The sequence below is a fragment of the Epinephelus lanceolatus genome, chromosome 23, assembly GCF_041903045.1.
Source record: "Epinephelus lanceolatus isolate andai-2023 chromosome 23, ASM4190304v1, whole genome shotgun sequence".
NCBI classification, from domain to species: Eukaryota; Metazoa; Chordata; class Actinopteri; order Perciformes; family Serranidae; genus Epinephelus; species Epinephelus lanceolatus.
The window spans coordinates 5,052,180-5,067,242 of record NC_135756.1 but is presented as its reverse complement, the minus strand read 5'-3'; the positions used below and the strand labels follow the sequence as shown (position 1 = coordinate 5,067,242).

At 40.7% G+C, this 15,063-nt stretch overlaps 1 protein-coding gene across 37 annotated transcripts in view; it reads left to right on the top strand.

Moving 5' to 3' along the window:
• Positions 1–15,063, top strand: part of celf2 (cugbp, Elav-like family member 2) — a 318,322-nt gene that overhangs the window by 297,052 nt on the left and 6,207 nt on the right. For 7 of the 37 annotated variants that reach the window (XM_078164974.1, XM_033614399.2, XM_033614394.2 and 4 more), the window contains 3 exons: positions 5,783–5,911; positions 12,112–12,309; positions 14,484–14,627. In XM_078164974.1, the coding sequence (XP_078021100.1) occupies positions 5,783–5,911; positions 12,112–12,309; positions 14,484–14,627 (471 nt within the window). The remainder of the gene's footprint in view (positions 1–5,782; positions 5,912–12,111; positions 12,310–14,483; positions 14,628–15,063) is intronic. The other 30 variants (XM_033614418.2, XM_078164954.1, XM_078164966.1 and 27 more) reach the window with 7 other exon arrangements.

Sequence of the window (15,063 nt, the reverse complement as noted above, 5' to 3'; positions counted from 1 at the left end):
AGATCTGTGTGTTGTATTTGGAGTGACTTCTGTGTTTGTGCCTAACCTCACCAGCTCTGGAGACCCACGTAGGAACTTTAGGACGGTAGATGTTGTTTTGTCCTGCGCTCACGGTTTGTTTGTACCCATGGGCGGATTATGAGACAATGGGCCCCTGGGCACAGATACGCAAAAGGCCCCACAACCTCTCCTACGCAGGAGCAAGACACACACACTCTGTGGTGGCTTTGCCTCTTTGTTGTTGTCTCTTTACATCTCTTCATAGATGTTATGTTTGTGTCTCTTGGACGTAATATTGTTTCTCTTTGATGTCAATTTATATGTCTTTGATAGAATTTTGAGTGTTTTTGTAGTTATTTTGTGTCTCTTTGTAGCCTTTTTGTGTCTTTTTTGGTTATTTTGTGTCTCTTTGTAGTCTTTTTGTGTTTTTTTGGTTATTTTGTGTCTCTTTGTAGTCTTTTTGTGTCTTTTTTGCTTGTTTTGTGTCTCTTTGTAGTCTTTTTCTGTCTTTTTTTGTTATTTTGCATCTCTGTAGTCTTTTTGTCTTTTTTTGGTTATTTTGTGTCTCTTTGTAGTCTTTTTGTCTTTTTTTGGTTATTTTGCGTCTCTTTGTAGTCTTTTTGTGTATTTTTTGCTTGTTTTGTGTCTCTTTGTAGTCTTTTTGTGTATTTTTTGCTTGTTTTGCGTCTCTTTGTAGTCTTTTTGTGTCTTTTTTTTTGTTATTTTGCATCTCTGTAGTCTTTTTGTCTTTTTTTGGTTATTTGGCGTCTCTTTGTAGTCTTTTTGTGTCTTTTTTGCTTGTTTTGTGTCTCTTTGTAGTCTTTTTGTGTCTTTTTTGCTTGTTTTGCGTCTCTTTATAGTCTTTTTGTGTCTTTTTTTGGTTATTTTTTGTCTCTTTGTAGTCTTTTTGTGTCTTTTGCTTGTTTTGTGTCTCTTTGTAGTCTTTTTGTGTCTTTTTTGGTTATTTTGTGTCTCTTTGTAGTCTTTTTGTGTCTTTTTTTGGTTATTTTGCATCTCTTTGTAGTCTTTTTGTCTTTTTTTGGTTATTTTGCATCTCTTTGTAGTCTTTTTGTGTCTTTTTTGCTTGTTTTGCGTCTCTTTGTAGTCTTTTTGTGTCTTTTTTGGTTATTTTGTGTCTCTGTAGTCTTTTTGTGTCTTTTTATTGGTTATTTTGCATCTCTTTGTAGTCTTTGTCTTTTTTTGGTTATTTTGCGTCTCTTTGTAGTCTTTTTGTGTCTTTTTTGCTTGTTTTGCGTCTCTTTGTGTCTCTTTGTAGTCTTTTTGTGTCTTTTTGCTTGTTTTGCATCTCTTTGTGTCTTTTTGTGTCTCTTTATAGTCTTTTTGTGTCTTTTTTGCTTGTTTTGTGTCTCCTTGATGTCATTTTGTGTCGTTATGGGTGGATTTGTGTGCCCTTGTAGTTATTTTGTGTCTCTTTGTAGTCTTTTTGTGTCTTTTTTGCTTGTTTTGTGTCCCCTTGATGTCATTTTGTGTCGTTATGGGTGGATTTGTGTGCCCTTGTAGTTATTTTGTGTCTCTTTGTAATCTTTTTGTGTCTCTTTGATGTCATTTTGTGTCTTTATGAGTTACTTTTGTGTCTTTTTGGGTGGGTTTGTGTGTCCTTGTAGTTATTTTGTGTCTCTTTGAAGTAATTTTGTGTCTTTTTTGGCCATTTCATGTCTCTTTGTAATCTTTTTATGTCTCTTTGATGTCATTTTGCTTCACCTGAAGTTGTTATGTGTGCCTTAGAGGTAATTTTGTGTCTTTTTTAAGTCATTTTGTGTCACTTTTGGCCATTTTGTGTCTCTTTGTGGTTGTTTTGCCCCTTTTTATGGTTATTTGGGGGGTTTTTTGGTTGCTGTGTGTGTCTTTGTAGTTATTTTGTGTCTTTCTTTTGAGTCTCCTAGTTGATGTCTCTTCAAGAGACATTTTGCAGGTGAAGGCTGGGGAGGGGCCCCTGATAGCTTGGGCCCCTGGGCCTGTGCCCGGTCGTCCCATTCAGTAATCCATCCATGTTTGCACCTGTGTGTGTGTGTTGGTGTTGTGTCTCTGCTCATGGCGGGGTGGGTTGGGGTGGAGGGGGGGGGGTTAAAAACCAGCAGGCTGATGTGTGAACTCGGCTCAGGTTAAATATGGCCACCTTCAGATCCTCTCCTTTTTTCCCCCACACTGCCTCATCCTCTCCCTCCTCCTCCTCTCCTCTCCTTGTGTTCCTTCTCGTTGCCCTCGTCTTTTGCTGCTGCCCTCCTTTTGACAAGCTCCCTGTTTCTGCTCCATCATTCTCCCCTTTCATGTCGGCTCGGCCTCGCTCCAGCAGCCGTGGTTTTGCTGTCTCTTTTGGAGCACACTCCCAACAGAGCATGAATATGAAAAGCTACTCCCCCCCGTCACCCTCACCCCCCCTCTCTTCTTCCTCCTTCACGTTAACGCTTGCGCCGCTTCCATCCCACTTCCTGCCTTCACCGAGCCGGTTGGCGTGAATGTCCGCTCTTGTCTCGTCTTCCTTTCCTCACTCACTCTCTCCATGCTCCTCTTTTATTCCAGCCTCTCTTTCTCCCTTTCTGACTGAATGTCAGTCCAACCTTGAATAGTACACACTCAGGTTGAGCTCCTCAGTGTGAATGAGCGGCGCTATACTGCATGTGTCAATGAAAGTGAAAAACGTCACGCCCGTTTGATAAATATAGACAGTTCTGCATGGAGACAGGCCAGCATTTATTTTTTTGTTTTGCACCATGTGCCGACATAATGCTCTTTTATCACACCATTTCTTAGCGTATTTAGCGGCACTCCTGCTTTGTTGGCATCGCTTTGATGACATCAAGGGTAAACGAATAGATTAAATCTTCCTTTGTCAGAAAACAGAGCAAGGCTGCGAGCTTTGTGCACCATACTTCCTGCCATCTCACCCACCGCCACTGACACAGCAGCTGGTGTATGGCACACATTTCACATCGGTGTGCGTCCAGGTGTATGTGTGCGTGAGTTTGTGTCCACTGTGTTGACTTGTGTGTGTTTTGGTGTCAGTGACAACGTGATGTAAAACCAACTGTGCTTGAGGAACAGTTTATTTCTTTTGTAAATGGGAAGAATTTGAAAAGATCCACAATTAGAGACGTTTCGGAAAGTTGACTAGTAAGCACAAAAAGTCTCCTCTCCTTCTGATTGTGCTCTCGCCTTTCTGTACATGTGTCTGCATTTTTTGGAATGTCCTTGTGTTTTTTTAATGCAATTACAGCATCACTTTAAACGCAGCAATCCACCAATCTACCTGCTTTTGTGAATATCTCCTGTTTAAAGCAAACCGCACAGCTTCTTCTTTCAAACCGTACATGTGTTTTCATCATGTAATTTTGCACATGTTTTGGTATGTAGGGTCAAGGTGCTGCAACTTGTTAAATTAATTAAAGGTGCTACTTTCAATAGTTTTAAACATCAGCGTACCATTAAAATCAGCTGGAACCAGATCACTGCGGAGACAGTTGGTTGCCTCGAGATCACATTTCCCTTGAACTCCAGCTCTGCTTATCAGGGAGATGTTCCTAGTATTCTCCATTTACCCTGGTTCTATTTCAATGATGAGCATATTGTAAAGTGATTTCTTAACCGGCCTTCAAGCATTCATCTTCATCATCAAAAGGCTGTAGCTCTACTGCCACTGGAAGAATAGCGCCCCATTGCAAATCCTTCCTAATAAATGGGACAAGTCTTGGAAACTAACCTCTGCCAAGGCTGCAGTTTAGTTTTGCATTGTTGCATTTGAATAATAAAATAGTTTTAATCTGCGCCTGAATTTAACAACCCAATCACCAGAAGAAATGTCGCTATTGTATGTTCCTGCAAACAATGAATACTTTATACTGGGACATTATTATGTAGCAGATACATTGAAACTTTGTGTTTTGATAACACTGATGTTAAATGTTAAGGACTTGGTTTTGGTTTGGAAAAGATCACGTTGTGGATTAAAATACTTGGTTTTGGAGGAACAAAACTCGCAGAAAAAGCAGCAGTGTCATGGTTAAAAAACAGCTGCTCTTCGTGCCGTGATTCTGACAGGAAATGCAGTAAAAACAGCAGCATTTCATGTCACGATACAAGCGGTAAACACGATGATGTCTCGGTTAAAAAAACAACAGCTTTTCATGCCACTGTCCTGGGAGGAAATGTGGGGATGTCTCTGTAAAAAAAAAATGCTTTTCCTCCAGGAAATCCCAGCAGGAAATTTAGTGATGTCTCGGTAGAAAACAACCACTTTTCATGCAGTTATCTCCGCGGGAAACACGGCAATGTCTCGGTAGAAAACAACCACTTTTCATGCCACTATCCCAGCAAGAAACGCAACAATATCGCAGGCAAAAAACAGCGACTTTTTATGCCACAATACCAGCAGGAAACACAGCGATGTCTCGAAAAAAAACAAGTGCTTTTCATGCCACTTTCCTGGCAAGAAAGGTGGTGATGTTTCGGCCAACAGGAAATGCAGTGATATCTGTAGAAAACAACTGCTTTTCATGCCATTATCGCAGCAGGAAACACGGCAATGCCTCGGTAAAAGAGCAGCCGCTTTTTGTGCAACTATCCGGGCAGGAAATGCAGTGTTGCCTATGTAGAATTTAATCGCTTTTCATGCTAGTATCCCTGCGAGAAAAACAACCACAGGTCGCAACAAAACACTTAGGGTTTGGTACTTAGAAAAGCAACTGGAAACACAGCAATGACTCGCTAACTTACAGCCAAATTTGTTGTAAGTTGGTCTCAAACAGTGGTCTGTAGCTTGGCAGGTGCTACGCTATCCTCCATCCCCTCCACCGCCTGATGACAAAGTCAGGTCATGCAATACGTCACTTTAGCAACCTTGATATGATACGTATGAAAATGTAACGTAGTTGTAGTTTGCAGAAACATATAATGCCAACATTTTCTTCTGGCAGATGAGATTTAGATCTTCATGAGAAAACATGTTTGTTTTAATGAGTGGAACTCATGACCACGGAGTAACAGATATTAAACTGTATCGTGCTGCTGCAGCACGCCTAAAGAAGAACTTAATATAATATGTGCAGTTGTCCTCTAAAGTTAGTTGCACTGTCATGGCGATGCTTTCAACAATTTGGAATCTAATTGAAGGAATCAAATCCATATTTTTTCTTTTTTTTTTTGGAATTACTGGACATAATTTGGTCCAAATTTGGTCAGTTTTGGACGAAACTTGAAGGAGAAGTGCTGAAAATTTAAGAGTCCTCCAAAAGAAATGGTGGGAAATCTGTTCAGTGGAACTTTATTGATTCATCATCAACCTAGAAATCCAAGAAACTTAAGTTAGGAGTATTTCTAAAATTTGTTCCAAGTGGCCACAATCCTAATCACTAACACACTTTTCACCAATTTCCATCACCCTGCTGACAAAGCATTGAAAACATCATCTCCTCCATTGAGGTCTACATGTAGAGGCAGCCAGTCTTCTCTGCAGTGGTTTCAGTTGTTTGCAGTTACAACATTCCGAATGATGTTAAATTGTACTTGTTGCACCTTCTGTACAAACTATAAAAAAAAGCTGAGTTTTTAAAATGTGTTCAATAAGAAATCCTTCACCTCTACATGAGGAACCTTGTTGAAGCTTGTATAACACGTCTGCTTCTTTGTCTTCTACTCTCCCTCTTCACCTCCGTCCTTATCCCTCCTTTCTCCTTTCATTCTCTTCCTCTGCTGCCCTTTCCATCCTCCTTCTTCTCCCTCCCTTCCTACCCTCCTCCCTCCCCTTCCGACCCATCTCTTCCCGCAGCGGCGGGCACCACAGCCAGCTCCAACGCCGGCGCCATGAACTCTCTGACCTCTCTGGGCACCCTGCAGGGCCTGGCAGGCGCAACTGTGGGCCTGAACAACATTAATGCACTAGCAGGTAGCGTCAACAGTGAGTATTCACCCAGCCATCAGCCACTCCACCTTCACCTACACCTCCGCTTCCGACCATCCACACCCATCGGCGACGTCGCGACCACGAGCTGTGAGCCGATGCAGAGAGACGCAGTGCCACAGCGTTACATTAGAGTTTGATGGCAGCTGAGTATGATTTATTCTCTAAGCTTCTAACATTTAATCTCTTATTTTGACAAATTTAAAGAAAAGGAGAAGATTTGTCACTAAACGCAACATTAAAACTAAAACTAAAACTAAAATATATTTTTTTAAATAAATCCTGCAAAATTTGTACCAAAAAGAAAAATAAATGCTACATTTAATATCATCATCATAAACAAAGGCTGACTATAAAAGCAGTTGTCCAACTCTAATGTCAATGGCTGTGCAGAGTGTAATGTCTAAAATCATGTACTCCATTTTAGATGATAAAGTTGTGTCCATATTTTACAACAATGAAACATTCAATAAGATAAAGATAGAATAATAAAACAGAAGAAAAGATCAGAGATAACAAGAGGTAATGTATTTAGAGTTCAGTTCCTCCTGTCGTCTCTCTGCGTCTCAGTTTCACTCGACGGTAAATTGTTCTCACTCTCTCAATGCCAGCTACCTCATTGATTCATCCGGGCCGCAGATATTTCACCCATTCATCCATCCATTCCTCCATCTCTCCATCCGCTTCCTGGTTGTGTCCTGGGTTATGCTTGCTGTAAGAGTGCTGGTGTGCCATCCCGGCAGAGTTGGCGTGCTGCTGTCACCTCGCGGGACTGTCTCTCTTTCTGTCTGTGGGACCATGTTGTAGCTGTTTGACATCCTGTTGTTTTGTTGTGTCATTGTTGTGTTTTCTGTCAACTCTACAAGGGCTTTAAACATTAGAGGGTTAGCTTTGTAGTTTGGGGGACTAAAACCACAAATTTTGTAGACATTTACTGTTGTGTACATGGGACAGTTTTCTTGTCCTCAAACAAAAATACAGTTTTATCGTTTTCATGTCAAAATGTCAGAGTTCTCACCCCAAATATTAAATTTGACACATTTTCCTGCAAAAAAATCACAAATGTCACACGTTTTATGCTAAAATGACAAAATTTGATCGATTACATACCAAAAATCCTAATTCATATAAAACGTTGCCACTTTGATGCCAAAAACTACATTTGACAGTTCTTGTCTAAAACATACGAATAGAAAAAAATACAAATATGTCAAATGTGACTAATTTCTTGTCCAAAAATACTAAATGTGTCATTTTTATGCAAGAATTGCATTTGACCATTTTCTTCCCCAAAAATACCGAACATGATCATTTCCATCCCAAATTTCCATGTCCAAAAAAATGACAAAATTTGTCAATTTATATGCCAGAAATACAACATTTGACAATTTTTCTTCCCCAAAAGTACCAAACATTGTTAAATCAATTCCAAAAATATAAATGTGTCTAATTTCATGTCCAAAAAATTACAAAATTTGTCAAGTTTTATGCCAGAACCACATTTGAGAAGTTTTCTTCCTAAAAAGAACCAAACATGGCCATTTCCATTTCAAAAATACAAAATGCCACTCAAAAAATACATTTTTTTCTTTTACAAAATTTGTACATTTTTATGCCAGAAATTCAACATTTGACAGATTTTCTTCCCAAAATGTACCAAACATTGTCATATCCCCTCCAAAAATGTGAAATGAGGCCAATTTCAAGTCCAAAACGTACAAAATTTGTCAATTTTTATACAGCTAGAAATACAGCATTTGACAAATTTTCTTCCAAAAACATATTCAACATGGCCATTTCCATCTAAAAAATACAAAATGTGATTAAATGTGTATCAGAAAATACAAATATGTCAGTTTATATGCCAGAACTACATCATTTGACAAGTTTTCCTCCTAAAAAGTACCAAACATGGCCATTTCCATTTCAAAAATACAAAATGTGAATAATTTCATGTTTTTAAAAAATTAAAAAATTTGTAAATTTTAATGCCAGAACTACAACATTTGGCAAATTGTCTTCCCAAAATGTACCAAACATGGTCAGAAATACAAAATGTGTCTAAATTCATATCCAAAAAATACAATATTTGCACATTTTTATGCCAGAAATACAAATACAAATATTTTGCGTCGAAAAAATGTTCTTCCCCGAAGTGTACCAAACAGTTCCATATCCATCCAAAAGATAAAAAAATACAAAATGTGTCAGTTTTCTGCCAGAGCCACAACATTTGACAATTTCTCTTTCCCAAAAGTACCAAACATGGCCATATTCATTCTAAAAAATATGAAATGTTTGTGTCTTATATTGTGTACAAAAAATCACAAAATTGATCAATTTTTATGCCAGAAATACATTTGCTAATTTTACTCCCTAAAATTTACTAAACGTTGCCATATCTATTCCAAAAATACAAAATGTGACTAATTTAGCTAAAAAAATGTTTTACAATACGTTCCCTGTTTTATGCCAGAAATACAAACTTTGACAAGTTTTCCACCCAAAAGTACCAAACATGGCTATTTCCATGACAAAAATACAAAGTAATGATACAGAAGATAACATTTTCAAGCAACACTGAAAAATAAATAAAAATCATTTTCCTTCCAAAAGCTTTGCTCTTGTCGAGAAGATATAAAAACGATCATGAGTGTTAGTTTTGTGCTAAAAGGCAGGATTTACTTCAGTGTTCGCTGTGAACCAGAGCAGATAGACATTTCTATCCTCATGTGAGTTGTATCTGTGTGGTCTAGCAGCGCCTGGCGAGCTGTGCGCTGTGTGTCCTGCCTTTGACCTCTGGGGAGACGGGGCTGGGATCTTAATCAGAGCTGTTATTACAGCAGAGATCCTGTACTAGCGGCCTCTTCCACCACATTATTCTCCTCTGACCTTTACCGGTCCTCGGCTGGAGTAGCTGTATCCGCTGTGTAAATCATATACGCGTCTACTCGAGCGCACACAGGTACAGAAACACTGAACATGTGCACACACACACACACACACACACAAATGCTCGTCCTTTCAAACAGAACGGGTCGCTTTCGTTTTGCATCCCATTTTGTCCTGGCTAACCCCTCTCTCCACATTGTGCCCCCTCCTCATCCATCCACCCCCCCTCTGCCACCACCACCAACCACCCTCATTTAAACACATCTAGGCCTTAATTGAATTGCAAAGGTCACTGGTGCAATTATTCCTGAATAAATGAGTGACCTATAATCCGGAGCTCTGCGGTGATAATTTATTTCACTGTGTCTGACGGTGAGGCGACAGGACGCCGAGCCAATGTCAGACCCCCTCAGACAAGTTGCCCTCCGCCGTGATATTAAGCCGTTACAAGCAGCTAATGAGTGTTACTGCTACGTTCCTTCACTTTTTAAACCAGACTCCCCCACTGCCCTCCCTGCTGCCGCCGCCGTGCTCCACTTGCCTGTCTTCGCCCCTAAAGTGAGACGTCACGGGCTGGAAAAGCACATCACATCACACCTCGCTGTTGATGTTCATGTGTTCTGTTGGTGTTTCATGAAGACGGACCATTATGGGATTTCACATATCAATACTAACCATTAAACGTCAGGCTTTCTGTGTCATTTTATTAGGTTGTCTTGAAAAATTCACCTGTTGTTTCGGAGGATAAATCACCACCATAGATTATTTTGCAAAAAAGCTGTCCTTCACATAAAGCATTATAACAAACGGCAAAATAAAACTAATCTCTTTTTGAGCTTTCAAGGTTTTGTTAGGTGCATTAATTCAATATTGCTAAAGTTAAAGGTACAGTTACGACTTTTTGAGGTAAGAGATTGTTGATAAACTAAGACGGCCCTCTTTGGATTCATTTCCTGTATCTGCGTCACGTGGGTTTCGCCACTTCCCCGCCCCTTTAGGAAACTAGCAGCGGTCCTGACTGCATTCATTCCAACGGGAGAAGTGAATGTGAGTTCAGGTTATGACCGTTCCCTTCGCCCCATAGTCATTATATATAGAACGAAGTATATATTGGACCCATTTTTCATACGTGCCAACCCTTGTAGATGTTCTGACACTGAAATAGCATTTTTTCCGACACACAAATCAGGAGAAAATTAACTTTGTTCGAGACGCACAGAGCCGGATTGGCGAGTTGATCCGAGGTGCCCAATTTTCCGTCTCGTAGGGTAGACATATTGGCGGAACCCTTTTTGGTCTAAAAAGAACAAGGGGCCCTTCCGCCACGGGAGGGGATGTTGATGACTTGTGGGAGGAGCTGTTGATGATGCAGCACGTGTGACCCACTGGCGGTGGATAAACAGGAAACAGCTGATAGCAGGAATTAGCGAGCAGCTAGTAGCAAGAGGGAAACACAAACCTGACAGACACTGTAAAGATGAGCAACTGGGGAGACAAGGAATTGTGCGCCCTCCTTGCCCTCGCAAACGAAGAGGCCATTAACCGTCAGGTGACGGGGACGGTGAAGAACGGGCCGACTTACGAGAGAATCACCGAAGCACTGACCAGCCGCGGCTTCCCTCCCATGTCACTGTTTACGTCACACGCTGAGCTACACGTTTTGTTACTTGCTCACGCCCCCCATTGCCCCGAAAAAGACGCATTCTGTATGAACAACAGTAGGTAGGCGGCATTTTGCTGCACTCCCCGATTTTGTGTTTATACTGCCAATGCTGAAAAAAAAACTGATTGGGCTTTCCTGCAAATTTACACAGTTCCTATCTAAAAAGGGCTTCTGTTTTAGCAACGTATTCTCGCGAGACCTTGCGACAACTGACGTGATCTTACACTTGGTTGATGTCGGACATTAAGCTAGCAGATAAAAACGAGCTGCAAAATAAGTAACAAACATTAAATTTGTGCTGTATATGGTGGTGAATTGTTTTGAGTCCACAATACGTCTAGTAAACTTCCAAACGAGGTAGGGGACATGCGGCGGAGAGACGACCACGCCCACTTAAGAGACTGAAGGTATACAGTACAGTGTGCTTACAGTTTGGAGAAGCAGGCAGGAGTGCCGCCAAGCGATGTACTGCTGTGGACGGGGGCAGCAACCAAATGTATCTTAGCTTCCTAAAAAGATTATTTTCAGTTTAAGTGTATGCTATATTGAGAATATTTTCAGTGGGAGACTGAAGCTGTTATATCCATCTATCCTCTCTTCAAAAGCACCAGACTCCACTGACAAAAACAGTAATTTTACCTCGCAGAACACGAGAGTTGTTGGTCTATCGCTGCCTCGATCAGTTACTTCCTTTCTTCTTTATTAGGACCTCCATTGGCCCAACAGAATAAGCACTGGCTATTCTTCCAGGGGTCCACACACATCGCATTGTACATACAAATCTACACAATAGCATCATAAACACAACAAATAAAACAGCTCATCACACTTAATTGACCCTTTGCTAAGTCCCGCCTCCAGACGCAGACTGGCCAATCATAACGTAGCACGATACCCAGCTCAGACCAGTGTCCAACAACATTTCAGATTTCTGTCATTTTCTTTCAAGGTCCGTTTTATTGTGCTTCTTCCTCAGGAAATGGAGGCTACTACACTACCCATGATGCAAATGGATAGCATCTTTTCCTTAGATCATCCTTGTTGGGTTTGGTTGATCAATTTAGAATTTAAAAGTATTGATTTGGGAAACAAAAGCTCCAACAGGACTCTTTAAGGATCAAAAGGGGGCCAACAGGGGGAATGAGCCCCTTTAGGTGTCCCTGCGTTCCAGCTACGCCCCTGCTCGTGGGTTTCAAAGTGTTTTCATGTCATCATTCTGGTGTTTTACATCATGTCTTGGTGTTTTGTGTTAACTACTATGTCTTAGTGTGTTTTTGTGTGCGTGCATGCGTCGCTGCGTGCTTCTGATTTGGAGAACACCTGTGTGCAGCTCTGGCTGTCATCAGCTACGCCCATACTGTACTTAACTGTATTAAACTAATAGTGTGTGTGTGTCCTGTGTTAGCTGTTGTGTTTCGTGTGTCGTCACAGTATCGATGTGTCTTTCTGTGTGACGTGACGTGTGTGAACGTCAGTGTGTGGACGTCAGTGTGTGTATGTGTGATGTTCAGTAACAGTTGTGTGTTTTTTGTGTGTGTGTGTGTGTGTGTGTGTTAGTGTGTGTGGTAAAAACACAACCTTCAATGGGAGCGCTAATGAGTAAGTGCACTCTTCTTTCTTTATTGTTGGGTTTTATGTAAAGTTGCTCAAATGCTCTCAGGTATGGCGGCTCTAAACGGAGGCCTGGGCGGCGCAGGGCTTACCAACGGGACGGCGGGCACCATGGACGCGCTGACGCAGGCTTACTCAGGGATCCAGCAGTACGCCGCCGCAGCGCTGCCCACCCTCTACAGCCAGTCCCTGCTGCAGCAGCAAGGGGCCGCCGGCAGCCAGAAGGAGGGTCAGTAGCCTACGGCTGTCTGTCTGCACATCACTCGGGCTCAGTGGGAGTTAGATTTCAGAGCAGAAAGATCTACTCTGTAGAGCAGCAAAGAGACAGCATGAGACGTTTAAACTCTCAGCTGAAATCTAGAGTGATCTTCTTATTAAAAGTAGTAACTGTAGTGGTGAATTATCTTGGTAAAATGCCATGAACTGATCCCCTTAAAGAGATTGATTGAATTTTTTTGAAGTGGGGTTGTATGGGTGCTTATTCAGAGAGTGTATTATATACAGTAAATGTCAGTCAGCACACCCCCAGTTTCTCACCACAAACCAACCGCACCAGAGTTCGTTCCGAGTCTGGTCTCGGTCCGCACTTAGGGGGCAAACAAACTTTCTATCTAAATCTAAATCTATAACAGTTTAAAAGTACACGATGTTGAGAGTATTTCACGAGGGGGGACATGTCTCTACACCTATGTCTGTGACGGTACTCCTGTCTGCTTCTCCAAACTGGGAGAATGCCGACCACCATTACAGGTAATACACTGACTATGGATAAGTACCTCATATAACCCCACTTAAAAAGATCCAAACAATCCGTCAAAGTCAGTGTACGAGTGATTGTTTTTTTTGTACAATACATCTATAAACAAATACTTTTTAAATTCAAATGGATTCAGGGCCCCAAATCACCTGGATTTAAAGTTGTTTCCTGCTGCAAAAAGACGTATTTTATTGAACATTTTCTAATTAACTTGTTTTGACGAGAACCACTTAGAAAATGTATGTAGTAATTGGAAATTATTAGAAGATAAAAAACGCAAATGAGCTTATAATTACGTAGAAAAAACACTTATCTATGGAAGGCTTTTGCTGAAATTGGGGACTTTGTGTGTTTATCCAATTTTAACCTTTTTTTTTTTAATCATTTAAAAACTAAACACATAAATTTGCTGATTTTTTTTTTCAGTCCTGAAAATAATGTGCTCTCATATCTTAAACACATACCGTATAGATATCTGAATTTTATATATTTTATTTGTTTTATTTTATTTGTTTTTATCTGACAGGGACATCATATGGGACTGATGTGTTGCACAGAGAGTTTATAGTTATTTCTAATTTTCAACTCTTGTCCCTTGTTGGGCTTTTACATGTATTCAAAGCAGTATAACCTCTGCTCTAATACCCTTTTACAGAAGACATTTGTGCAAATATACCTGGATCAAAGCAATTTTTATGCCTGTATTTCAGCCATAAAATCAACCAAACATTTCCCCAAAAAATAGGGTTCACAATTACTTCCAGTTTTATTTTGAATCCACATGATGTTACTTTAGTCGCACAAAATGTAAAATGTACAGTAAGTATGAATAAGTAAAGGAGTCCTTCTGATACAGTTGTGTTTAATAACACCTCTAAGTATTTTTGTTGCTGATTTTTATAGATAATTTTATTATATTGTGGAAAAAATAAATCTAAATTTGATCAGACTGCACATCAGTGCTGTTGCAAAGTGCTACCTTCATACAGAACCTGGCGACTGAAGTAAAATGTTCCCAAAAGCTTTCAACACGGCCGCTGAATACAAAGCAGATGATGAAATGTCTCGTAAAACAAATACAGCCATGTTTGTTTGTCCACTTCTCATCTCTGCTACTAACAAAGATCCATTTGTAAAGATGCTTTCTTTCTTTGACAGTCCATCCAGGAGTTCAAAACCCTCCAGGGAGACAAAGATGTGACAGATATGTGGCTCCCTCCCAGCTTCATTTAGCAGCCAAGAGCATATTTGATGATTCGGAGAGATGTGACCTATTAGGATTAGGACGTGCGATAGAAGGACGGGGGGTGACCTCTGACCCCTCTTAAGAGAGACGGCATGCTGCTGAAAGAATGAATGAATCAAAAGCAAGAGAACAGAAAAAGTACTTTTGTTCATGGACAGCGAAAATATTGTTATTAAATGAAAACCGAAAGCACTCATCTTTGTTTAATGTTAAATACAATTGGAGAATGTTGTTTAAAAGCAATAACAAACTCAAGGTCATGAGATATTGTGCTAAGCAGTGTGCTCCAGCTCCGTTCCTATGACGACAGCACAGCACTTGCCACAATGCGAGCGCTCCCTCTTTGCTCAAATGAAAATCCGCTGTGACCTCACACCCGCTCTGCATCTCGTCCCGCCAGGTCCCGAAGGTGCCAACCTGTTCATCTACCACCTGCCCCAGGAGTTTGGAGACCAGGACATACTGCAGATGTTCATGCCTTTTGGAAACGTGGTCTCTGCCAAAGTCTTCATCGACAAACAGACAAACCTTAGCAAGTGCTTCGGTACGGCAGCAGTGCAGGCATCAGAGGAACACACACACATGCCTGCAGTTATCTGTTTCTTTACTCGCTGGGTCCCAGTTCAGGGGCTGAAACCTCTGCAGGATTTTTCTGTGGTGCAGAATTCAGTAACACTACTAATATATTTTTAGAAAATTCCTCTGGTAATCAATAACTCCTCCTCATACACTCAGTACAACTAACACAACTCAGATTACTGTCTCAGATATTTGTCCCCCTTATGCAGATTTATACTTGTGTCTATGCAGAGTATACGCTGCTGTGAGCAGTTATACTTCTGTGGTAGTGTGTCTGTGTTGCTCTGCAGTTACACTTCCAAAACACTAGTTGGCAGCGGGGTTTCTGTGAAGTGCTGTAAAGTTAAAAACACACACACATTAAACACACATTAAACATGGCTTAATAGAGACAATGTCAA